The 27,590-nt window shown below is 45.1% G+C and overlaps 1 protein-coding gene across 1 annotated transcript in view; it reads right to left on the bottom strand.

The window, feature by feature from the left end:
- CEP170B (centrosomal protein 170B) overlaps window positions 1–26,305 on the bottom strand; it is a 54,591-nt gene extending 28,286 nt beyond the window's left edge. The window contains exons 1-5 of the mRNA XM_010584120.1: window positions 26,201–26,305; window positions 14,537–14,626; window positions 11,426–11,504; window positions 8,404–8,462; window positions 6,924–7,062 (exon numbers count right to left, since the gene is read on the bottom strand). Coding sequence (XP_010582422.1) covers window positions 6,924–7,062; window positions 8,404–8,462; window positions 11,426–11,504; window positions 14,537–14,626; window positions 26,201–26,305 — 472 coding nt within the window. The remainder of the gene's footprint in view (window positions 1–6,923; window positions 7,063–8,403; window positions 8,463–11,425; window positions 11,505–14,536; window positions 14,627–26,200) is intronic.
- Window positions 26,306–27,590: the final 1,285 nt, after the last annotated feature.

The following is a 27,590-nucleotide window of genomic DNA, read 5'->3' as shown; positions in this document are numbered from 1 at the left end:
CACACTGGTCTGTGCAAAGCAGCCCTTAAACAGCTCTGCAATTTTGCATTCCTTACTTTAATAGGGACATGACAGAAAGTAGTCATTAGCATAAGGGAAGTCAGGAGAGGAAGGAGAATTAAGTAAGTCAAAGAAAAAAAGAAGCTTGATTTTATGCTGCTGGTTCTAAAGCTACACAGACCCAGTGGCCAATAATTCAGTTGTTTTTCTTCTAGAATAGTTCCAGAGATATATAAGTTCATACATTGACAGTCCACAGGCGAAAATTCTGCTTTATAGATGCAGCCTACAGGCCCTTTTCAAGAGATCTTCTTCGTGTTTCAAAATTAACCACGCTGCCTCCCTTCACACTGAGGATCAAAAGAGGCTGAAAGTATTACTCTTTCTGCCTAGAGTGCGTGGAAGATAAACTGTGTTCCCATTATGTAGGCAGCCTTTGAAAGTTCAAAGGAGGAAGCATTTCTCACCATGAATAAATTGGAATTGCCAAGCAATATGTTTCATAACTGAGGATGGGTAAACCACTCAAGGGAGAGGGGAATTAAAAAAAAAAAAGAAAAAAACCCCACCTATTCACAGGCTTGTCAATGAACAGAGGCACCCAAGTGTAGGGTTTGGTCTCTGCTAGGGTGACACCTTCTGTCACACAGCCTAGCAGAAACCTACCACTCTCTCTTCATGCCATGACTTGCCCACTAGACTCCCACCCCAACCACGCAGGATCTGCTCTACCAACATCAGGCACTTCTTTTGCACACACACTGCAATGGATTATCACCCTCTGAATTGCAGTACTGATCTTAGGGTTGATGGCCAAGAGGCAGTCAGGGCCGAGAGAAGGAGAACAACTCTTCAGAGTGATGGACAAATCCATTAACAACAGCCAGCTATGTCTGGGGTAACTCATGCCTAACGGTCAATGGGACACAGTGAGGGGCTCAACCCTGAAGAAACACATGAGATTTTGGATACTTGTCTCAGATTAATCCGATTAATTATGAAAATTCATCAGTGGTTTAAGTTGCTGATGGAACAAATCCTGATCATACTACCCTACAGATGAAATGCAAAGACCATCTGGCACTCGACTCTTGCACAAGCAGCATCTTTCCCAAGCATGGGTGCTGTTATCACTTTCACCTTTCAAGGAGGTGCCTCGTTACAGCTCGTCCCTCCAGCACATTCCAGCCCCTCACAGGATCCCAAAGGCCCCCTAGTCCACAAGATTCTAATTACCTGTTCCAAGAAAATTTTGTTTCCAAAGGGGCAAAAGTGAGCTAAGAGAGCTCACATCCATCCTGCAGGACCCAATTCTTCCCAGAACCTGCTCCAGCCCCAAGATCTGTCCCCCACCTGTGTACTGAACACAGGAGCAGTATACCGCCCTTGTCCCCAGGAGCTTTTCTGCTACAGGAAAAAGGCAGCTAGAGGAGCAAGTCAACCTCAGTCAGGCTTTTTCTGTTGATGTGGAACTTTGGGAATGCATGGAAACCTGAAGGAAGAAAAGAGGATTTATAAAGAATAATAAGCCAGCTCCTCTGCCTTCTCAAATTTCCCCTTCTACTCTAAAGAGCCCTAACAGGTGCTTGGAAATTCCCCAAATTCCCTCTCTGACAAAAGCTAGCACAAAGCCAGAACCCCAGGGCACATCGAGGAGCACCTACAGAGAGCACGTCAGGTTGGCCAGAGTGCACAGACCTGGGGCCACCAGGGTGGGAGCCGCTCCGTTGCACTCACTGCATGGCGGCAGAAGGTCCCTCCTGCCCCACGACACAGAGCTCACGTGGCCCCACCTGCAATACTCTGTTACAGAGCGTAACACATTTGCTCACTTCTGTGGGTTTTTTTTTCATTCCTTCCCTCTCCCAGCCTCCACGATAAACTGGAACTTAATTTTAAAGACTGCAAAAAGCACAGATGGAAAGCCAAGGAGTCAGTATCTTGCTATTTGGAGACAGTTTCAATATTTTAAGAGCAATTAATGTTTCCACTGAGACTTCATATTAATTTGCATTTTGAATAACATTATCAAGTGACACAGACACCTTCATTCTCAGCTACTGCTGAAAGTTCCCAGATCCTGAGCCAGAGTAAAATTTCCCTGACTTAAGAAGACCTACATGAATTTGCTGCCTTGCTCATGTCAGAAGCTTCTGTCCCTTCTAATTTGCCAGCACAACCAACCTGACACCTCTTGCCGCTCCAGCTCTAACACAACAATATTGTATAAAAAGGGGAGGGGCAGGGGGGAAGCACGATAGGAAGGCAACTAAACCAGATGGCTGTGACAGAAGTGGGCCAGGGAGCAGCTACACATGCAGTTGTGCCAGGGGGCTTCACTCTTCACCGGCTGGGATGCATTTTGGGTAGCAACCTCAACCTGGACCTGCAGCATCCAGAGCAGCATGTCTGTCTGTGGCCCAAGACACACATACCACCCTGAAGCCACCATTTGTCTGTTATATTTTAGTGTAAGATGGAAGCTCTTGCAAGAGCAGAGAGACTCGGGGCTTGCCCGAGTCAGCGGCAAAGCAAGGAACACCAATGAAAACTAACTGCTCAGTCATTTTAATGACATGAGACTTCCTCCAATTGATGGCAGCTCATTACCACCTCTCTCCACTCTGTGCCAGGCTGCCCAGATGGTGCCAATTCATTTAGACATATTTCTTGGCTCATCAATTCAGGCAGACAGCCCGAAAACCATCCTTTTAGATAACTGAATTGAGGTCAGCACAAGCATTCAGCCAGATAAATACTGAGCTATCGGGGACGGTGTAATACAGGGAAGACCACTGCCACACACATGTTCTGCTCCTAGATTTCAGTCTTTGTGGCAGTCACTCAAAAGAAAAAATGAAGGCTGTTTTAGTGCAGAACAAGGGAAATCTATTTGTTTAACGAGTCTGACAAGAACATAGCCTGTTAAATTAATACAGAACTATTGATTACCTGAAGGAGAGGCACCACAACAAGAGAAAATGAGACATAAGGATGTGTTTATGGAGAATTGAATCACACAGCACAACACAAGGGCAGGACCAAACATACAGTCCAGGTGATGAAAGGGAAAGGAGAAAGCCTGTGTTAATGCTACTTTCTATCAGCAAGTGGGTAGAAGAGCTTTCATGACAAGCACACAGCTCCCACTGCAGAGGGGTCTGATTTCCTTTGAAGGTGTTCCCTGTGGTCAGGACAGGACTGAGGGCTGCGCTTCACCCAGGTCCTCACAAAGCTTCAAACCGTCACAAGAGAGACACAGACAGCAACAGCAAATTTCTTTGCTGACAGAAGCACATGCAGCTTTGAAGCTGTCTAAAGTAAGTCATAACAAAAGCATGAGAAATCCAGCTTGCTTTAAGTCAACCTGGTTTTGATTCATTATTAATAACAATAATGTCCATCTTCAGAAGATGCAGAGTAGGCTTCTTATGGCAGAGGCCTTGGGGAAAAAAAAAAAGATGATCTAGCTGTAACATTTTAAAACTAATTCCTTACATCTCTGCTTTTTAACTTCTCTCCAAAATAGAGAATTCAGACCTAGCAGGAATAACCATAAAGCAATTCTCTGACTCTCTGCTACAGTATTTATTTCACATGTGTGCGGCAAACCTAAGCCCTGGTCTTTTGTACCTGCTGTGAACATACGCAAATCCCAGAGGCTTTCAAATCAGGCTGATAATCACAAATTTATTTGTATCAATTACACGCTCAAAACTTTAACATGCTGCAGGTACCACCACCCTAGCTCAGACGAAAAGCAGACACACCACCACCACTCCCCTAAATTAAAGGCTACAGTAGAGCTATGGGTCTAAATAGCTATTACCATGATCTCATGGGGAAAGCAGCCAAAGACTATGGAAACCACTTCACAACTGGGCCCAACTCCCACTGCCTCCGTCCACATTGCCTGCTGACCTCAGCCCCGGACACCAACAAGACTTTCAAGTTGGCCACTCTGTTGAGAAGACTCCCTAATGACACAGACGCTAACCTGGCGAGCAAGCCTATTTCACAGATCCCAGGAGAAGCTCAAGTCCTGCTCCTGCAGCTGGTGATGCCCAACTGCAGGCAGCTGCCACCCCTGGAAACTCAGTCCTGCAGCAGTTACTCAGAGGTTAGTCATCAGATTCAGCATTATCTAGTCCCATCAGCCTGTGAGGGCTTTAAAAAAAAGAAAAAATTAAAAAATTAAGATCAGCCTGAGGATTAACTACGTGTTGTGAACAGAAGACCACAAAGTAGCTTATCTCATCCAGTACTTCAACTCAGGTAGTAACAGATGGGGATTGTGAGTCTTAAAATCTGCACGGTTCAAGGCTGTACCTGGCCTCCTGATCACTTAAGGCTTTAAACTTGAGATCTGATGGCTATTTTTAGCATAAACTAGCTGACCTAGTGGGCACTGTTCTTATTCATATCCATATCCAATCCAAGCTCCTTGCCTCAGACATTTCACAGACTGATGATTTTCTGCTTACAGGCAACATACACCCAAAAGCTGCAAGTTCAACAGCACAGAGACTAAATGGCTGTTTCCCATTCACGCCACTGATCTCTTTATCCTCAGCCCCTCACCTCCTCCCATTTCTAAGCAGCTCTAATTGTTCACATTGTTTTGTTAAACCTCTTCCCTGAAAGCTTGCATTCCCTCTGCCTCTTTTCCAGCCGGGCCCTGGGAAGCAATCCTTCTAAAGGCTTTTGTCACCCCAGACCTTGCTTTAATTAGTCAATGCAAATTTCTAAATACCTACAGGCTTAGCAAAACAGTTCTTTCCCCAAAGCCTCTTTCTGCTGCCACTAAGCAAGCCCACTCCCCGTAAGAATCCTACATTCTTCTTTCCACTAATCATTTTAAATTGCTGCCACTCCTCTGAGCAACCAAGGAGAAACTGTGCATGTGTGCAGCTGAAGACAAGGTGAATTAGTCACATCGCAGATGAAAAAGGGACCCACTGATCATTCTGCTCACATGACAGAGATGCTTTTTGGAGAGCGAGGCACTGATTTAATGCTCAGGCTCCCTCTCTTGCTTCTACAGGCTTCAATCCAATCCAGCAAAATACTTCCAACAAAAAGACCTGAATTCCACCATCTTTCAGTGGGGTTAGCAGCACTCCACAGATTTTTTTGTATCTGTCCGTCAGTCCCACTGCACGTGGCATACTTCAGTACTGGCCCCCAATAAGTACTCACAGCCCTTTTTGCCTTAGACCTATGGTCCGTTCCCACTAATGATGACAGAAGCATAATGCAGGTCTGCGAACCACATGCTAGAGAAATGGGTCACCTTGCTGAAGAGTCACTCAACGTCCTGACTTAGAAGGTGTTCCAAATATCAACCACTTACACTATGTAGGTTAAAACCAACCAGTGTGTATTTTGGAAGGTGGCAAGAATAAAAATGAGAATGTTCATGCAAGCAGGCAGCAGCAAATGCAAACTGGTTCCAGTTACTGGCAAACTGCCCCAATTACTGGCAATGCTTTTCAAGACTCCCATGTCCCTTGAAAGGCAACTGGAGAGCTCTCTCCCCACTAAGATCCACCTCTTCTCACCCTCTGTGGTGTCATGGTTAATCATCACCAACTTCATCCCTTTAACTGCACACTTGTGAGGCAAAGTCACAAATGCCACATCCATGGGGGAGGGCAACACACAGACACAGCTAAAGCAACACAAAGAAAGGTTTTGCGGTGCGGAAAATGGGAGTCGGGCACACGGGTGCATGTGCATATGCTTCCACACACAGCTGGAAGCAACAACAAGACCAGGGAGAAAAATTACGCTGTTTTAGTACGCTATGTCAGACAAAAAGGGATTTTCATAAAGACAATACATGGGAGATTAAGGTCAGCCAACCCACTCCAATCAGTTATCATGAAGCCTTAGTGGATTTACCCAAAGTTGTACACTTTTCTAGAAAGCTGCTGTATCTATCTCTAGGTCATGTCACCCAAGATGCTGTCTCACTCTTTTACTTGTCCATCCTCTTCCCTCCATTCACCTCCCTGCTTCCTCCTCCAACAGACCCAGTGGGCAGTCTCTCTGCTAACCCTAAAATTTTTCAATCGCTCTGCCATCCTGGTGCCACAAGGCCACCATTGGCAGTGAGCCATCACTGGGATGCTTCAAAACTATATTTGTTCCTCCCATGCATCATCAAGCTCTAGAAGGCCACCAACTGATATCTGAGCAGAACTGGGCAGAGACCTGCCAGAGCAGTACGTACAAAAGACAGGAATTTGGGTGAGATGGGTGAGACAAGACTGCCAGGGAGGTGTCTTGGCCCACCATGATGGGGAACAGGGAAGAAGCAAATTTGACAAAGGGTCTTTAAAGGAAGGCAGCAGTGGGTAAAGAAATGGAGGACAGAAGGAATTTTTCAAATGGAAAAGGTCTGCAGCTGGGGTACAGTGAGCTTGAAGCAAACATCTCCCAGTTTGGCAGTTTCAATCCCACTTATTGGCACGTTAGTAAATACAGCTATTTAAGACCATACGGGGCTTTTTGAAAGAAATGGCTTGTTGCTTCTTCACCCGCCTGCCAGCACCACGCCACAACAGCCATACATTTTCTACTCTGAGTCACCGTCTCTATTCAAACACCACCTCACGATTAGGAAATTAAAAATAGACCAGACAGGTGCCAAAGAACTTACCAAACCTGCTCAGCCCACAGGTTCTCCAGTGCACACATAGCAACAAGGCATGTGTGAGCCATATACCAGCTGATTTTTTCTGGAGGCTGAATCTCCAAAAACTGAGAGTCTGGAATACTCAAGAGGTTTAGAAAGATGACCCTTCTGGAACTGCTCCTAGATGCAACCCACAACACTGTACCTTCAGCATCATGACCCCATGCAGGACTCAAGCTGCACTTTGTTCTGAATCTTAATTAACTGGTTCCCGAGCAAGTACCTGTAATTGCTTTCCTCTCTCCTTTCTCCAGCTTTGCTTGCGGGGACTCAGTGTAGACACCATGCTCCATGGGCTGCTCCACCCTCTTCATTGCCGTGCTTTTGTAATTCATCTGAAGTTGGCTGGTGTACTTCTCATGCTGCAGAGACACAAGAAACAGTTGCAGGGTGCCGGCGCGATCCATGTGCTAGCCCATGGAAAAGATAAACCAGCCCTCCCCGCAAACAGATCTTGCAAAGGCAAATACTGCAGGTAAGTTCTGCAACAAAAAGAAAGCACACCTGAGTAGAGGCTACAGAACAGCAGAAACGCCAGCTGAGAGGCTTTCAAATACCCGGTTTGGGATACAATGGAAGATATTAAGTAACAACTCTAGTCCATGAGAAGGTCACTGTGACTTACCTCTGCAAAATAGCTAATTAGGAATCCCTTTAAAGAAACTGAGAAGAATCAGAACTTAGGCCATTCTCCACTCAGAATTCAAATCATGAAATCCCCTTTGTTCTTAAAGCAACATTATAAATTCTTTCAGGGCACTCATCTGCATTATCTCAGTTTTTCAGCAAAGGCAATTAAAACATATTTTAATTATTTCTCTCCAAACCCTCTCTCCAGCTAGGAAAGTGATTCTGCCTTAAAACAGGCTCCATATTAACATAGTAAATGAGCTATTTAAAAGTGGGTTTATTACAAGTAAATTAATAAAAGAGTGTACTCATCCAGATTACCTTGAGTAAGTTCAATGCATCATTTGCCCAATTCTAGCTGTTACATTTCCGATCCTCTCCAAGTCCTAAACATGGAACCAGGGCTAAGACAACAGTATCTGCTAGCCAAGACGTGATGTTTGACAGTGATGGCCCAGTCCCTCAGCTGAACATGACAGCTTTCTTGCCTAGAGGGGGTTGCTTTTCCGCCTTAGATAAGAGGATGCTTGAATATTTCGTACCTGCTACTGAGCTCTTTGTTTAAAAAACACTTCACTCATAAGAGGACGGCTCAGTAAGTAAAAACTGGGAGCTTGAAGGCAAAAATGAGATGACATACAGGAATAAATTAAGCAAACTTTAGCCTGCTGGAGGAACTGTGATGGAGCTGGCCTAAGTCACTATGCTCAGAAAAAGGCATCTGTGCTCCACTTCTGGGAGGGAACAAGTTCTGCTGTGCTTCACCCACAAGCTAATGTGCTGGCTGTTCTTTAATACATTACAGATTTACTAACCTTTTTTGTTGGCAGTCATGAAAACATAAATAACTTCATCTACATGTTAGCACAGGGACAAGAGAGATCAGAGCTGAGATAACTGGGAAATGTATCTCTCCTCAAAGGAAGGTTTTATTAAGTCCCAATCCAAGGAGAGTCTCACATTGTGGAACATTTCACTGCTGTCAAAAGTATTTTAATATTTCAGTTTACTTGACCATTACTAAAGCACTTAAATTTTTTTTAAAAAACGCATCTGCACCCAGACACCCTTACCTTTAATGCTTCTTCTGGGACTTTATGTTGAATTTGTTCCAGGACATACATGTTTGAATGTACAGAACTCATTAAGGAAACAGCAAAGGAATTGGATGGACAGAGAATTCTAGCATTTAGACACAGAAAGAAAACAAGATAATAAAGCCAGAGAAGCTTAAAATACACAGGGTACTAGAAGTTGCCCGTGCTGTATCCCACCATGGTCTTTGTCATGCATGTTTTGCAAGACAGCGTGCAATCACATCTGCTGGCCAGACCCATGCCAACTGAAGGGCAGCAAAGGGGAGCAAGGTAGGAGAAGCTTGGGAGAGCACTAGCAGCTCTGTGCAGAGCCCAGGGGAGTAATCAGAGCCCTGACTTAACTCACACCCCGCTCCTCTTCAGTCAGCTGGCAGCTCCAGGCAGACCACTCTTTCCCCATGGTATCCTGCCCAAGATGGGCAAATCTCACACACTCTGGACAGGGGAACAGTAGAGCTCAGCTCCCTGCAGAGATGTCTGGGATTCTGGTGCTCTCTTGCCCTGACAAGGCCTTTCAGCCACTGTAGTTTCCTAGATGAAAAGTAAATTAGGTCATGAGCTGCCGTGACCTCTTAGGAAGGGAGGCGTTCAACAGGGTTGGGCCTGGGAAAAAACCCCCAACAATGCTGGTTTAAAAAAAAAAAAAAAAAAAAAAAAGCATCTGGCAGTGTCATCATGAACAACCCAATCAGCACAGCACAGAGCAAAAGGAAAGATGGAAAATATTAGACTAAAAATAAACCAAGCAATACTGGCATAGCAGGGAAACTCTGCAGTGTCTGTAAGTGAAACTGTAAATGGAAAAGAGACAAATGCTCTTATGCAACAGCACACAGCTGACTCGGAGACCTCAGGAGATACTGCCATCCACACCAAGCTGAACGCAGTATGCACAGAAAGTCCTGCTAAACAGAGTGGCACTGAAGCAGCAAAGGAGAGGAAGAGATTGTAACTGCCATAGCAACTACGCTGAAGTAAAAAGATGACTAAACCCTACCTTCTTTAAAGTTTCCTGTTGAGGGCAATAAATTCTACAAGTCATAAATACAATCATTCATTTCACATGAGTATCCATGTAAGGGCTGCAGGACTAAACACTTCAACTCAGCTGCTTAGCACTCAGAATTGCTTTCTATAAAAAGTTTAAACCTGTAGCGCAGCCATTAAAACCTACCCACTCTCTAGGCACTGGCTTATGCCTTTGCTAGACTGGAGTTAACAGCAAATCTTTACGAGTTTCCCCACACATCTAGAGACCAGAAAACACATGACCAGCTACATCAAAAAAACATTTGCAAAGTTACAAAAAGCTAGAACTGAGGTTACCTATGGAACTCTAACAGACCTCATCACGTGTGCACAGAGATGCCACCTTTAATGACATGATCCCAGATGACAGTGCTCTTTTACTGGGCAGCACTCAGTAAGGGGCTACTCAGTATTTCCCCCCCATGTATGCCTGAACCCTCATCAACTGCACCCTGTTCAAATACTGATCTTACAGCAAATAAGCTGTGTTTTGTTTCCTGCTGGGGGGAGTGTACTGCCACACCTTTCTTCTTTTTTTTATTTATTTATTTTTTTAAGATTCAGCAACTACCTTCCTTTTAAAAAAAAAGAAATAACACTGTGAACCAAGGATTTGTTATTCCTAAAATGGCAAGAGACAGAGCAACAGTAAGACTAAAAGTATGATCTTACACAAGGCCTAAAAACCCTTTTTCCAGCAGATCCAGAATTGCACGCACATCAGTTTAAGCATCCCTGTTGCAACAGTGAGTGCTCCTGCACTGTCACTGCTTAGAGCCGAGGTACCCAGATCCCTGGAAGACCATGGAGGCTCAGCCTCTCCTTGCTGCTTCAGCTCTCTGGGCTCCAACAAGGTTTGGAGTATTTCAAGGGCTACAGCATGACCAAGCACAAACTCATTATCATGGAGACAACAAAAGGCACAAGAATGTGGCCTTGGGGTCAAGGTTGCACAAGAGTTTTCCAGCCAAACACTTCCTCCCCCACCGATAGTAAAACTTACTCTCTGCCTCTATTCTCAGAAATGTCTGGACTGTTTTAACTGAAATTTCCCCACAAAAGAAAAAAGAAACCTGGAGAAGACACTTCCTACTTCTAAATTCAGCCTGAGTGGGTAAAGTTTGGCAGATAGAAGCAACTGAGAAAAAGTTTAAAAAAGGATTAGATTACATGAAAAGGCAGCAATAGGAGACTTTATTTACCACTGTTGCTCTGCAGGCTCAGAAAGGCATTCCAACACCTATGCTTATAGCCAGTCATACAGTCACATCAGTATAAAAAGGAAGGGGAACGAAGGCAAAGGTGTTTTAGCAGACACTAGCAGGATTTGTGATTCTGTAAACAAAGCAGTAACTGCAGCCTAGCCTCCCTCGACAGAGGTGAAATTTGCTATTGCTAAAGAGAGATTTACTCTTGCATTTTGTGGCAGAAGCAACTTGCACAGGCAAACTTCAATAGATACACAGTCAAAGGTCTGACCACAAGCCCCAAAGCTAAATGGTCAAGGCTGAAGACCTGCAAATTGTTTGAAAGCAAGCATTTGGGTGAAACGATGAACAAAACCACACAAGTTGGATGAAAAAAAAAAAAAGGAAGATGTTAGTTCACACAAAAGCATATGAAATATGTTTGCTCCCCGTCTGGTACCTGCTACAGTTGCCACCCAAATAAAAAGAAAAAATGCAACCCTTCCTTAGAAAGAGACTGAAGAGGCACCTCCACAGTCACTATTGCCAGTGCAGGGCCTGATTCAAAGTTCAATGAAGGTAGCAGGCAACATGATTAATATGCTCTGAATCAGGTCGATGGTGGAGAAACAAAAACTTATGAGCCATCCAAAGGCTCCAGGAGGCAAAACAAACACCCTTACTCATTAGTCACAATTAGCACTCTTAACTCGCCATGCAGCAAACAGCACAAAACCCAATCAAAGACCACGTCCCACTCCCACTTCAGACGAGAAGGATATCATAGCCAAAGCGAATGACATCATTCAGTTTTAGGGTGATGTACTTCTGGTCAGGAATCCTCACGTCATTGACGAATGTCTGCAGGAAAGAAGCACAGGAATGGTTTTTGACTGAGGGTATCAAGGTGATGCATCTCAGATGGACAGGGCTCCTGGAGGGCACCCACGCCCACCTGCCAACAGCACTGCACGCAGTCAGGGTGCACTAGCACAAAGTCAGACAGGTGAGGAGCTAAGCTCCCTAGAAAAATCAACACCAGCAAATAGCTCCCATGGGCAAGTTAGAGCACCCCAATTATGCTTCAAAGCAAAGTGCTCTGAAGAGACCTCTAGGGAGGTTCACCTTTCCACCAACTGCAAATGAAATTTTAGTCCCCAACTTGAACACATAAATGAGGTGCCTGAAGTTAGTAACTTCAGATGCTCTCGGTTCTCCTGCGCCCTTCACAAGCAGCAAGAGTAGCAAACGGTGCAACTCATTAATTACTGAGCTGGGAATCAGTTTTCCACTGGATGTCAAACAAGACTGGTGTCAGCCCCAAGGCCTGATAATTTAACAAGCAAAGCCTATCACAGAGGAAGGGGGAAATGAAAATGCACAGGAAAACACGTTTGCTGTGGCATCACCATGATGTCTGAGGCCACATTGCCCAAGACACCATATATCAGTACAACAGACCCCTCGTGCAAAAGATTCGCATACTCATTTTTCCTATGCTCCAGACAGTTAATTGAGGCCCAGAGAAACTAAGTTATCCTTGTAAAGGTGCAAGAAATGTACTTCATAGCTGTGAACATCTCGGATGTCTCAGATGCCTGCTTTCCAAGGGGACCCCCTAAGGAACAATTCTCGCAGAACTGAAGAACAAATGAAGCATTTATGGACATCTTTCATAAATAAACCCACGTACTTTTATTATAACCTGGGCCAAACAAAAATAGATCAGGAACTCAGCTGAAGAAGCACCAGCGTGCTGATGGGGATTAGGCACTTGGGTGCCCCTGGGGCAGTCACAGACACCAGGAGCTACCCTACCTCGCAAGGTGGGATTCACCCAGCCTCACAGACCAGGAACCTGCTGCTGGGTCTTTGTAGCCTCAATACAAATGCAGCTACGCTCTGATGAATCAAAATTATGCTAGAAAATGAATTTACATGCTTTCACCACTGAGGCACAGTCTTCTCCTGCCTTCTCGCCTCAGCCAAGCCAAACACACATGATAAGACCAAGTATTAACCACAGGTGAAAAATAAATGCTAGAGCAGGAAACTAGAACCTCAGCAGACAACAGCCCCCAGCCTCCTGGCAATTTATGGAGGAGCCAGGGAACAGGCCTGTAATTTCAGAATAAAAGCAGTGAAGTCAGGAAGGCATGGAATTCTTATTTGCATGAGATTTTTTAATATTTAAAAATCCCCCAACAGTCAGATCTGGAACAGGAATAATTATTTGCTGAATTTTCTGCAAAACAAAAGTCTGCAAGAAAACCCATTTTGATGTTGTTATCTATTCATCCATGGTTACTTCAAATAAAATAACCCAAGGAAACTGCTTGTTGCAGATAGAAACACTACCTTCAAAACCAAGAGATCCATAATAGAGACTGCAGAATCAGCTGAACATTATAATAAAAACAATACAAAACATTTTGACAATTAATATGAACCAGATTATCCAGCAAAGCCATATAATGCATTGTTGACAAGCCATGAAGTAAATTTAAAAAAAAAGCAAATTCTGAAAATTGAATTAAAATCAAGGTCCTCAAAAGTGATTTCTTTAGTTTCAGGGAGGAAAACAGATAAGGACCTCCGTTTCTTTCATGCAAAAGAAATTCAGTTTGGCTGCAATAGTCCTCTTCAACAAAGGTGCATTTGACCAACTGCAGAAGACGGGCACTGCTATAACTCCTTTTACTTCACTGCCCCTCTGAGCACAAGTCTATTATTAAAGTGTTGTAAATTCATATGCTTTAGCATGTAAGATAGATGAGAATTAGTGGTACAAGCTTTCCCTCTCTTGCAAGCAGAATTTTCAGCTGCTATTTTGCCACCATGAGTTTGCCACAGGTTTTCAACCAGGTATCTATCTAGAGCCCAGACCAGTTACTGGAAATATTCCCATTTCAGCAGGGCCCTGTGCTTCAGCTATTACGCTGAGAAGGATTAACACTCATTCTTGCTGTTTCCAGATGGTAGAAGAGGCAGAACAGTTGAGATCTGCTTTAGCCACTGTTTTTGTAAAAGTTTCTGGGTTTGTCTTGTGGTTGTGATGGTAGAGGGCTTCTGTTTCTAAGCCCAAAACAATGACTGCAGTAAAACCCCTACTGGGAAGACAATTACATGAATCTAGCTTAGACCTGCCCCAGCAGAGGAATAGCTCCGCTGGTATGAAGAAACAGTGAAAAAAGAGGCATGCTATGACATTAGGACAGTTTTAACTATGATGGTGTATTTAAAAATCACAGAATTCAGGTGGGCAGACAAAGCCCTTGGTGAGCTGCCTAACACCACTGTGTGAACCAGGACCAGAGTAAGGGTTAAGATTCAGGCAGGCTCAGCTCCCTGTTCTGAGCTCACATCCCTCGGTCTTCACACAAACCAGGCTCAAGGCAGGCAAAAGAGCAATTTTTATTGTAAAAAAAAAACCTGGTTTTAAATAGCTTCTCCCCAAAGAAATAAAATGTCTCATCATCCCATAAATCACACCATGCACTGACAAACGAATTGCCAAAAGGTCACTCTGCTCATGTTCAACAGCTGTTCCAGAATCTTCACCAGTTTAACGTTAACATCCCCAAAATGAGACTGATTTCCTCCTCTTTTGCAAGAGGGTCTATGATTTTGTGAGCCCTGAAGCATTCTGCAAGGCCACCAAAAGAAAGGGAAAAAGAAACAGAATATTCGCCAAAGCTTTGCTCTTCTAAGATGAGATGCTACATGACCTCCATCTCAGGCCTTGCAAGTAATTATGTATGTTCAGCTTAACTCATGCCAACAGTTGCAGTGACCCAAAAGGGTCTAACAGTAGAATTAAGTAACTGCACAAGCGCTTGCAGACTCAGCACGTCGCGTGTTCGCCTCCATCAGCCGGGAGGTTTGCTACTTACGCCATTTAAGCTCCCAAGATCCTTCACCCAGTGCTCATCTTTCTCCTTGTCATAGTTGATTACAGCATGCTGCTTATCGACACTGCGGGACTGGCAATGAAAGCACAATGAATGTGAGACCAGTCAGGCATAAGAGACACTGTTAATCAAAGCAATATTTAGACATCAAACTAACTTGATATGGGGTAGGGAGAGAGAGGGGAAAAGCAGGAAGGACTAAATATTATTTACTAGTATAAATAACCAAAGGATAAACAGTAAATGCTTCCATGGTTGTTTAAACAGTTCACTGAAGACAATACACTATTTGCATGGAGAGGAAAAAAAAAAAAAGAAAAAAAATCACCAAAGGCTGTCAAGACAACACCATAATTTCAATAAATTATATCAATACACACTGAAAACAAAACCAGTCAAACTAAAAGCCTGGAGGCAGGATCTCAGCCAGTGCGAACTAGAAGAGTTCCGTTTTTCACCAGCTGAAGCCGGTGGCCTCATCACTAGGGACATTCCTATTTGGGATGATTTCTTCCTATTTTTCAAAAAGCAAAAAATCATTTTCTTAAGTTACAAACCGAACTTATTCACAACAGTGTATACTGTTCCCAGGATTACGTCCCGGAGTTGATTTAAATTATAGGAGGTTTTCAAAGTTGGAGGGAGGTTAATAAACTTGGGATGAGAAAGAAAGCAACTCTAGGAAAATTCACATTTAAAGCTAGGTTTGAGAACACTCAACCGGACAGTGATTTGGTGCCACTAGCTTTGCCACAATGCACAGGTACTAAATGCACCTTATCTTCAAAGCAGAGTATGACACTTCAGCAGAAATAGTGTCAGACTTCGGAGGAAGAAGTGTTAGAACAAAATCTCTGAATAATTTTGAAACATGGCATAAGTGTAACAGCTATAAAGACACCAGACTGTCTGTATTTAGGCCTACTGCAACTCGTAACTTGAATTGTTGCTGCAGTTGACCTCAACCGGTGGCTGGAACGGGTCACTCCGTCAGCAGGCGCACGCAACACTGAGACCTCCCTGGTATCTCAGGCCAGGGGAGGGTAGGGCATGCTACCAGAGCAGGGAGTCGAGCCAAGCTTTAAATCAGCTAATCCTCCTCTTCCTGGGCATCAACCAACAAGTTCTTAGTGAAAAGTCCTTCCCTTTTCCCAAGTATAATCGCAATGGTTTCCACAGCACCACTCTCGGCAAGCCACTATCTACCTCCTTGCAAGCATGCAGAGGCAAGGATTGTTTCAGGGGAATTCCTTGGTGAAAACACAGAGGCTTTTCCCAGACAAACTGCTACCATTGGCAGGAATTTCTTCTGCCCCTGCCAACGTCGAGCGCATTGGTAATATCCCAACAGCTGATAAATGGCACCTCCTCCCCCTGCAGAGCATATGTCAGTCCAGGAGACCTGTCCTCCAGAATAACCCTGAAGTACCAATATGAAGCAAGCACATACTTGGCCAGAAGACTGCCCTTCCACCTTCCAACGTCCCTCACACCATTCACAACATGCCAACACAAGCAGAGGAAATAAGGAGAGGGCCAGGTGACTCCGGGCCTCCAGCTGCCTCACTAATACAGTTATCCATACACTGCTGAATTTACAAGGTGTCAGCTCACACGAGTCCCAGCTGAAAAACGAGGCGGCACTCGATGCTTTGCTGTCCAAGTGGTGCTGTTCAGACAGCAATGGCTCCCTAAGGAAACAGGCAACAACTGGTGGGACAGGCAGAGACAACATGGTCAGGGACACCCCACTCCTATATCCTGCTATGCCGAGCCCTGAACGTGGGAAGCGATGCACAGCAATGCCCTCGCAGCAGGGGCACACACAAACCTCTCGCCCCCATGCAATCCCCACGCTTGGTGTCTGACACCGACCTCAAGGTAGGGCAGGTCTTAAGTGTTTGCAGTGGAAAGCTGCTGCTTCTCTCTGTTACTATTCATATTAGATGCAGCCCCTCAGTCCAGTTTGCAATTGCCCAAGTGGCTGTGGCACGTATGTGCAGCATAGGGTAAGGACATTGGGTCCAGGTAGGGATGGTTGAGGAATGATGTCCAGGGTCCGCACCTCAGCACACAGCCCTGAGGGCAGGAATGTCTCCAGCTGCATGTCACAGACACTCATTTAAAGATTAACAGAATTTAAAGGCAGAACAACCCCTCTAGCCCCCTTCTAAGGGCAGAAAGGCTTCCACGCCAAAAAGCTAATCCAGACAAAAAAATTAGGGTGGATTTTATTGTTAGCTAGTCACAGATCATTTAAAAAAAGGGTTTATTTCTGGGAACCAGCTGTCTCCCAAAAATTCAGTTTGCCCTGGATCTGGCCCTGATGTAAGTCAGCACAGCCTTTGGGCTGCTGTATTTTAAAACAGCTGACTACAGGCACTCAGGGGTCCCAAACCAGACAAGAGTCATCATAGGGGAGCAGAAATATATTCCAGCAGCACGATATTCCCCTACATAAAAGCAGGAAGAGGTCACCAAAGAAACCAATTTATGCCAAAACTTCCCATCTTCCAAGGAAGTTTCAGCTGTGTTCAAGATGGAGTCAAAATGATACGCAAAATTTGACCCATAGTCCTGATACTACCTCTCAGCATCTCTTTAGAGAGCACATCAGGAACACAGCAAACTGTTAAACAGATCGCACTTCTGTGAAATTTCATGCTTTTGTGGAGAAGAGAGGAATTTTCTTAGTTTTATGACAAACCAGCAAACATCACAGGAACTGGCAGCAGGAGTTCCTAAGGGCCTGTCTCCAAGGAAACTCAACTTAAAATAACTAAAATCACACCTTATTTATTTTGATGCAGACTTGCCAAAGGTCACTCTTACTTGAGAGCCGAGGTGTGGTTTATTTCAACATCAGTCACATTTAACATAAACCGCTCTTGCATGCAGTGACAGCAGCAACCCAGCGGCTGATCATGCTTTTGTTCTCAGAGAGGAACAGACTGCCTCAATCCCACTTCCAAGAAAAGACTAACCAGTTTCCAGACTGGTAACAGCTAAGAGCCCAAAAACAATCCTGCAGAAGTCACTCCAGCCCAGCACGCCAGTGGTTTCTAATGCATGACCCACTGAATCACAGAAAGTGATTTAAGAAGCCTGAGTCAACACGCATTACAGAGCAGCCCATGGGTGCAGAGCTCCCAATGATCTGCAACTCTGCTGGAAAGATTTTAGGCATCTATAAATTGAAAAGCTGCAATTAAGTTGACTGAATCACAAATATAAGAGGACTCCCCAGCTTAAATGCACACTTCCACCACATACTGAGCCTTGCTTATGATCAGTCACAACCTCCACAACAAAACGCAAGACTGATCCATCTGTCAGGAGGGGATACAGGGGTCCAAGTGGAAAAAAAAAAAAAAGTGAATTTCCAAGAAAGCATTAAAAAAACCCTGAAGTGCTTATACCCAGATGTCAAAAGCAGAAAGTAACTGGTACACCCTCACAGTTAATCTGTTTCACTGGAAAAGAGCTCTTGCAAAGGGGTGAGCAGCACTCCTCAGCTCTGGCAAGGATCACTGAGATTCTGCTTGGACCCAAACAGCAAAACCAGAGCTGGAGCACCTCAGACAAGATCAAGAATGGGAAAAGAAGGCAAGGAAGGGAGGTGTACTAAGCACTAGTGATCTGCAGGCAAGAAATAAGACTACACTCCAAGAGGCCAGGAATGAAGGAGGAACACAGCGTTCTCACCATATCCCAACACTGGACCTGTTATCAAATGAAAACAACTCCTGGGAAAACACAATGTGTGCTTTTCTGATTAACAACATGTACACTTCTCTGAAGGGGAAACATGGACACTGATTTGTTACTACACTAAGCTCATCCAGGGCTTGCATTGCCAGACATTCAAATCACCTTCTAATATAAGGCTGTCCTGCTTCTCCATCATACTATCTACAACGCATCATGTTTTAAATGCGTAGTAGACAAAACGCACATGCAGCATATATCTGAAGAGAGAGGTATTTTATAGCTCTTCTTTCTTCCACGATCATATTAAACAGATAGTCCAAATCACAGACAGGAATGGCATCTCTGGGTCTGCCAGTCCCACATCAGTACCAACATCTTGGATCATCAGTCTCCAATCAGTCATGCAACCAGGCAGCTCACTCGTGATTCAAAACTGCATGCACCAAATCAGCAAAAGCCCCTACGTAGCATGGGAGCAGCAAAAGCAGCAAAAGAAGTGCACAGGAGTCTCCACGGAGGTACATATCATGCTGGCTACAGCTTTGTGTTTGGTGAAGAGTCTGATACATAGGACCAGGCACTCCGGATGAAAGCATGAGCCGCAGAGATGCCAAGCAAAACCCACAAGGAAACAAGACCTGCTTAGGAAGGCAGGAGGAGAAACACAGCCAGACAGCCTGCGTTTCCCCACAGGGCCAAGGGAGCAGACACAGCTCAGCTGTCTACGTAGATACAGATGCTGCTTCTTCCCCAGGAGAATTACTATGGGCAAAAACCTACTGCTCAGGGTTGAGATTTGGACCACAGCCCTGCCAGTGCTGTGAGGCATCGTGGTATTGGAGATAAAATAAACAAATGAGAGCAGTTTCCCTATTCCTCACTAGTCTGTTGTGCACGTCTGGCACAAGCTAACTGCAGCATTCTGGTGGCAGCATGCAATAAACATTTGCTCAAATACTTTCCATAGTGAACAGGTTACATTTCTGCCAGTACTGTGCTCTGCACAAGTGTCCCAGTAAGGAAATACAAACCTCTCCCAGTGTCCCACTTTAGAAGGGAGACAGACAAAGCCAAATCTAAAAAAAAAAAAAAAAAACCCAACCAAAAAAACCAAACAAAAAAAACCCCTTCCATTCTGGCCTGAAATACGATTTTTGCTCTTCAAAAGTAAAACCATGGATAACATTTAATGACAGAGATGAACACTGGGTCTCTCTCTTTCACCACAACACATTTCACAGAGTTGTGTATATTGGCCATTCCAGTACTTTTCCAGAGTATTAGTGAATGCTCTGTTCTGCCCCAGGCTGGTTGCAAGTGTGACAGCCCCACAAGAGGCAGCCTGATCACTCCCAGGGGAATGTGCTGCCAGTTTCTAAATGGCTCTGCCTAAGCAGACAAATGTCTCTTCAGCAAGTGTAGCCACCTCATCGTGGGGCTGGGCTCACTTTACAGCTCCCAGGCTGCAGAGGCTCCTGCCTTCAGCTTTGCTGCAGTCAAGATCACAGGCTTAGTGGATCTGTGACAGAACCAGGGCCTGAGTATGCATGCAAAAAATAAGGCAGTGAACAAAAGAGAGAAATCCCCCAGGAAAATTAAACTGTAATCCCCACAGCTTGGCAAAGGGATTTGGAGGCTGGCATAGTTCCCATAAAAACTTAACCCATTATTCTGGAGTAAAATGGGGTTTTGCTTGCTGGTTCCCCATTCCCAAAGTGGAGCACCAGCTCAAGTGACCCAGGGTCAGGTCCTGACCACAGGCAGGGAACAGGCTGCCTGCAGATGCACTGGCTTTCCCTTCGTTTTACATAGCCACCAAGGAGGCATGGAAAAACATCAACTCAGGCGGGACAGAAGCCTCAACTTCCATAGCGCAGCTGAGGTGTGTGCTAGTGCCTGGATCAGGATCTCGGACATGAAAGGGGCCCCCTTATTCCCTGCCCACTCCAGAGAGGGACAAGCCCTCCCTTCACAGGCCAGGCTTCCAGCCAGCACCTTGCCAGCCACATGCAGCCCTCTCACCCCTAATAACCACCTGCCTGCAGTGCCACCATCACGTCTCTCCCTACCCTGCCTCCAGCAACGAACTCCCCTCCCAGGTTTGCGGGTCCTGCCATGCCTCCAGCCTCCTCAACCCACATTTCATCAGACATCGTAATCCTCCCATCAACTGCACATTAACAGAAAACAATGGGAGAGGCAAGAGCCAAAAAAACAACTCTAGGCCTGGAAATACAGGATGCGTATCCTTCCTCCCACAGCTGCTGCCCAGGCACCTAGAAACACTACCTGTCAAAAAGCTGAGCCTTCCCAAGGCTAGATCCTTTCCCTTCTGCCTGTAAGACACCTACTTCCTTTGTGACACCTAATGAATGACTCTCGGCAATTCCCAACGCCCAGGGACTAACTTAGGTGCTGGTTTACACCCTCTGGATAACTGCAGCAAAACAACGCGAGCGGGGCACCACCCTATCCCGGCTACAGCTGCCCACTCCGGCCCTGCACCTTGGTGGGGAAGGAGGTTGGGACACTAAAGGCTTTTACTGGGAGCTCCCAATGCAGGAAATACCCGAGTGATGGAGCGATAGCGACAATTTACCTAGAAGTACCAGGAAAAAGATAATCTACCAAGTTCACACCATCTACTTCCTTCTAGCATAATGCTGTAGACAAACTACACCACACCTATTCGGACTTGTTTATGTGTACACTTACTAAACTACATAGGAGAGACATCGTATTATCAAGTACAGCCTGGGGAAGGTAGGATATGTCAGGTCAATGAAACCTTAATTTGACCAGATGTCGCACACACGCAGAGTTCACCATCGCACTGTATTATTTGCAGAGTGTGCTGTGCACACTGCGTACCAAACACGGAACAGATCCTGCAGGGATAAAATATCCGGTAACGACACAATAACAGATTGCATCTTCATGCCTATGTACACAGGGGCAGAAGCAGGATTACACAGGCAATCTTCACACTGGTATGTCGTAACTGCTCTGCAGTGATAAACACTTGACTTAGCAGCCATAAGAATGCTCCTTCGGTGCCTAGAATGCTTCTAATTCCCTAGCTTTTTAACAAAGCAAGCTAAAAAGACCAAAATGTCTATTCAAGCAGTATCGTTACCATTTATCCGATCCACCAGCAGAACGAACTTGTATGTTCAGCTCGCAAGCCCCTGCCACTTGAACTGACTAATTGATACTATAAGCAGCATGCGATGTCCCATATGGACCAGTGACAGATGCTCGGCTAGTAGCTTTCACAGCTATCTGCTGACACCAGAAAAAAAGCAAGTCTTGACCCATCTCAGGCCTAAGGGAGATGCTGCTCAGCAGTCACGTCCTGTAATGCTCGCTTTCCCCACACTGAACAGCTTCTGCCCTATATGCACCACCCTCCACTTCTCTAAGTCCTGCTGCTCCTCCTCTCACTCCACACAAGTGACAAGACTGCTGGTTGTGCCTCCCCGCTCAGCCAAATCTTAATCTCCTGGTGAGGCTTTATAGAGTAGAAAACCAATGACTAGATGCAAAGATCTGGCCTCTGGCTTCCTGAAACACAGGTCAAGAGGTTGAGCAAGTACTCTGGAAGTATCATTATACTCTTGGCTTGTCCTCACACTTTCCTCGACAGCTGCTTTGACCACTGTCTGAGTCAGGATACCGGGCTAGAAGCACCCAGATCTAATCTAGCACAGTTGCTCTTACATCTAAAGCCCAGCCTTGCGCATCCTTGCACCTAGCTCTTCTTTGCCCAACCTGCAACAGTTCTGTCCTTCAATATGTCCTATCACCAACCTCACTGCCAGATGAAATGGCACTTAAGACAATCGTATCAAACAAGTCCCCGCTGACCACATGCAAACTACAACTTTTTTTTTTTTTCCAAAGATTTAGAACTTGGTCAAATACATTTAGATTATTGATTAGGGGGGGAATCACCTCTGACCTAGGCATTCACTCTTGAAAAGCATCACCCCTGCAGCTCTACAACGCTAAAACTTCAAAAGGAAGGTTAAACGTACTTTTAAATAGTTTACATGAAGAAAACAGCATTATTCTCAGAGTTGCTCACAGCAAAGACTGAAGAAGGGAGCTGATCGCATCCAGAACACACTGCCTAAAACAGACGCCTGGAAAATAAACTCTCATCCCAAACAGTTAACAAAGTTTAGCAGAATTACAAGCACTTGAAAACACTGTCTCCTGATAAGAAGTGTCAAGCTGTCTTAAATGGCACATAGGACAAAGGCATAAAACAGAAAGCATCACGCTATCTGCACCTACTCCTGCTGTAACTCACCCCCTGGTGTAGGACAACTGCATGCCCAAACCATCGCTCTAAAGAGAGGGAAATACTCAAGGAAGCACTGGTTAAACATTTTGCTTTCCCAAATTTTCCAGTAAACAACTCTCTCTCAAACAAAAACAGGGAAATCATGACCCTGCTTTCCCTTCTGTTAAATATTTACATTCAGCAAAAACGCAAAAGATGTTTTGTTTAGGGGCAGAGGGGAAGGTTTTAATGGTTAAGTGAAAATTTTGAGTTTGCAAAATGTTTGTCCCCCGAGTAAATACCCATCATATTAAGCAAATGACCAAAGCTGATAAAAACGGCAACTGTATTTCCCAAAGTGGGGGCATGGAGGGGAATTACCTTGTTCAAGATGGTCGAAAAACCGTCTTATTTTTTGTTTTTAAAGAAGTAAACTTTTTCAGAGAGTTACTTCCTACCACCAACAACCTTCACAGAAAAAAAAACACGCTAGTGCAAGTTAGCGAAGGTCTAGATTTCCACACTCCTGCTGTTTGTTGACCATTACCTGAAGGGAGCCAGTGAGACTGTTGAAGAAATCAAGCACCGTTCTTCAGAAAAAGGGCTCAACTGAGCCCTTGACTCTGCGTAACAACACTGTGCATGCCAAGCTACACTACACGGCATTTTCACCCATGCATTAACATTCAAACCCAATGTAAATCTCACATTTACTTGTACTAGAAGCTCTACAGTGCTGCAAAAATATTTAAAATATTTCTAATCCTCTTAGTAGGTATAGAAGATTTCAAGGTAGATTATGTTTCCCCACTATCAAACCTACTTAATTTTAAGCTTAAAGACTCTGTTTTTCTTCACCTCTTTGTTAACCAGAAAGCAAATCTAGTACCTGTATGAAATAAGCAAACACATGCAAAACTAAAGCTTGATTGGTGACAAAGCCATCATTTTTTGCCATTTAGGGATCTGACACCTTGAGAAAACATGTTCCAAGAAAATATCAAAAGACGAGACACTCCTAAAACAGTAAAATGAGAAAGGCAAGACTGCAAGGTCTCCAGGACAAGGGTTATCTCTGTGTTGTATGTTTGCACACTATCTAATACACATGGTCTCAACGGGGAACCACAAACCGTATCACGATGAAATCACTAAGCAGTAACAGTCTTAGAGACAAAAAAACACTGACCAGGTCATCCAGTCCATTCCCCAGACACTTGCAGTCTGCTCCCAACTGTGCACCTTAAGGGATTAAATGCCAGTATCTTGAAATACATAAGCAAAATAACTGTGCAGCGAATATACAGTTTCAGGGTCAGTACCACAGAAACACTACAGGTGCAAACACTGTCACAAGAGCTCTGTCTGCCCGCTCTGGTAACTGCCCTGCTTCTTAAGTCTTCCCCAAGACAAATGATTGTGCCGGTCTGCACAACAATTTTGTGACATGGACAGTCACAGCAGGAAAAAAAAGGTCTATTTTTAGATCTCATCCTCCATCTGCTCAAACACAATTTTGCTTGGATATCAAGTCTCTGTTCACAGTCTCTCTTCCGCACTGAGTCTTACTACAATCGTCTCATTCGGAGCCCAAGGTAGCTCTGGAAAACGTCTTCATAAGCAAATGGCTAGGAAAATAATGTGCTATACTGTTCAAAATAAGACCTTACATGTGATCCTAGAAAAAGCTTTATTATTGGAAATAATAAACTAATATGTTTATAAAGGGTCACATGTAAGTCACCCCGTGAACTTAAGCAGCTGGCTTTTACAGACCATCCAGAGCCTTCACGCTGGTGAAATAATGAAAATCTCCTTTAATACCACCACCAACTATGAGCACCCAAATACAACCGCTTCACTCTCACACATACTGCTGGCTCCTTCAGGAATCTCAATTCATTTACCTCGTAGAAAAGAGCATGGCAAGTGTAGAGCGTCACAAGGTTGCTAGTCTACATGCAACACTGACAAGCCAGCTCAGACTTGCAAAGAAGCATGAAATACTCCGTTGTGATATAGAGTGGCTCACAATCCTCGTTGTCCAGTTAACCCCATAAATAGCCCGTGAAAAAAGCAATGCATTTTAAGCATGATTGATATTTGGGTACTTTTATTTTAGGGTGTACAACTCTCAAAGAGTGCTGAACCCTGACAGTAAAAAAAAAAAACAAAACCAAACCTCAAGTACCTTCAAAAGGTATTAAGATGGGCACCCTAAAACTCTGGCCATTTTTGGAAACCAAGGCCACTGTGTATGTTTTCTCCCTTCAAGCCATGAGAGAACATGGCAATCAGGTTTCTGAGCAGTCAAATGCAGACTTACAGAAAATATCAGGGCATTTTTAATGTCTCACCTTTACATGCCTCACCAGACACGTAGAAACATGAAATAAAAGATAGTGTGATTCAGGGGAAAACCCAAACAAATGATCTGCTGTTGAAGAGGAGTATGCTTCAGACTCTACCACTGCAGCACAGCCATGCTATTCACTGCCAGCTAGCAGAGCAGTACGAACACTGCAAACTCTCCTTTTGCGGATACCAACATTTTATTACAGCTAGACAACACCTTGCCTTCCAAGTACACCTCGTACAAGAACTTCTACCCTCCTAAACAGACCTCCTGCTAACATACCATACAAAATCCCTGCAGTAACTACAAACAGAGCCTGATTGGTAGATCATCAGCAAAGCATTTAGGACATACCTGTGACCAGGTTAGCAGTGGAAATTATGAGGAGGGAGGCCCTGATGTGCAGGCAGCTTGCTAATTTTACCACCCACAGGCACATTTGCCACCTTTGTAAAGGGGCAAAAGGGGGACAGGCAGGTGCAATCAAATATTTTTTTGTATTTAAGTACTCATGGCATGGATCTAGCAAAAACACTAATTTAATTCTGAGCTTCTACAAATTCCTACACTAAACTGCTCCTGTCAAAAGCTCTTTGCAAGATTCCAGCTCCATTTGTTTGGAGTGACATCCATTACATTATGCTGTCAAACATCAGACCACAGTCAACTCTTCAGACACATTGGATTAGATCCAGCAGAGACACATGCTGGTATGGGAAGCACTAACAGAAGCTGCAAGTTTGCCCGAGTAACACAATTACTTTGGGAAGAGGTCACCACCTTACTCACCCCACAAAAACAGCTAGAGTTTTTCTGCTAAACATCAGTATTTCCTACCATAATAAAAAAACCTAAGTGAGAGGTACAAGCACTGACAATTTAACCAAACTCAAAAGGAAAAATAGGCAAACAAAAACCCCTGCCCCCATTCAAATCACACGTACTAGTAAACAGTGCACATATTAAAAGCTACAGAAAACAGCAGCATAATTGCAGATCAGGACAGAATGGTATGTCTTTGCTTACTATTTCTAGCAGCGTCAAGACAGTTAATCTATTTGATTAATCTCCCACAACTACAGCTCCTATCCATCTGATGACATGGCAATTTGAAAGAAACCTCACTTGCGCTTTCACAAACATATGAAGTCTTCATGGAAACCACAGACTCAACATAAAAAAGGAAGTTCCTTTTAAAAGATGTCTTGCATGCAACATCTCTGCAGATCCCCAGAGTTACATTCACATCCACTGCATCTTCAGAAGAGATAACAAAACAAAGCCATGTTACCTGGAGCATCAGTTCACAGTCATCTCTGCCAACAAATATCATCTCCCGAGGGAGCCGATGGCGAATGCCAGTGCTGCTCACCAAAAACCACGAAGTCACGCTCATTTTGGCGTTTGGCACTTAATCTTTATACATCCTAAATACAAAAAAAAACATGACACACAGTGAGCTATTAACAAAGTGTGGAAGTACATCAGTGCATAGCTGCAGTTCCCAAATTTCCATGTGCCACGGGGCCCAGTGCTGCCTCTTGCACTTTGTGTTTGTGTCTTAAATGTCTGGTGGCAACAAGCAGTTGTGAAGCATGTGCCAGGATCTGCTGCCCATGTGCCATGTGTAGGACCTCTGCAGTCCTGGAAGTATTCCCACAGTAAAGTAAGACTAAGGGTCTGAAGAAAGGATTGTTTAAGAAATGAAGCATGCAGCTGAATCCAATCAATGAAATGATGAAATGTAGTGGGGAAAAAAAAAAAAAGAGAGACATCTTTTCCAGAACATTTCCTCGTCACTAGCACTGTGCACAAATCACAGCTTGGGCTTCCCTCATCATCAAAGATCTGGACCAGCACATCAGTGAGGTGACATGACCTGGCTCCTCTAACCTTTCACAGCACACTCCCAGGAGCGGTTACACCAGTGCCGGGAGGAAAACAGCCTCCCTATCGCTCACCCCACTGATACAAGTTGGGAGCCCACAAATCCATCCATCCTCCCTCCCTGCGTGAGCTGGTCCAAAAACCAAACCACGCCGCTACCCCAGGACAGGAAACACCGGCTGCAATTCCCGAGGGAGGGTTTTGGCGTACACCGCCCCTCGTTTCCCCGGCAGCAGAGCAGGCAGCTGGAACCTGCGAGGGCAGCAGCGGCGTGCGGCACTTATCGGGAACTCTCCCAGCCACACCTGTTTGTTGTCGCTGCTACAGCCCGGCTGCGGGCAGCCTGCTCCTGCGGCCTCTCCTCCTCCCTCTCCCACAAAATCGCGTTTTCCTCTCCCCGGCTGAAGGAAAATACAGTGGCACGCGTCAGGCTCCCGCCTTCCCCTCACCCACCTCCCGGGAGCGGAGTTGCATTCCTAAATGCGCCGAGGGAAGGAGATCTCCATTTTATCTGGGCTGGGCTGCGCTTCCCCGGCCCGACCGCCGGCCTCCCCCCCGCCCCGGCGGCCCCGGGGAAGCGCAGGTGACACCGGCGGGGAGGATGAATGACCTCCCCGGCAAGGCGCAGGCCGGGCGGGGGGGGGGGGGCAGAAACGACGACGAGGCGAGACCGCACGTCCCGCCCCCCTCTCTCCGTCGCTGCGGACACGCAAAACCGCTCGGGGTAGCCGGCGGTGCGGGCTCCCGTGCCCCGGTCACGACACGCGAGCGGCCCCGCCACACCGCGCCCGCCG

The sequence above is a fragment of the Haliaeetus leucocephalus genome, unplaced genomic scaffold, assembly GCF_000737465.1.
Source record: "Haliaeetus leucocephalus isolate CR32 unplaced genomic scaffold, Haliaeetus_leucocephalus-4.0 Scaffold944, whole genome shotgun sequence".
Classification (NCBI taxonomy): Eukaryota; Metazoa; Chordata; class Aves; order Accipitriformes; family Accipitridae; genus Haliaeetus; species Haliaeetus leucocephalus.
The sequence above is the reverse complement of the archived record's forward strand: the minus strand, read 5'-3'. Positions and strand labels throughout refer to the sequence as shown.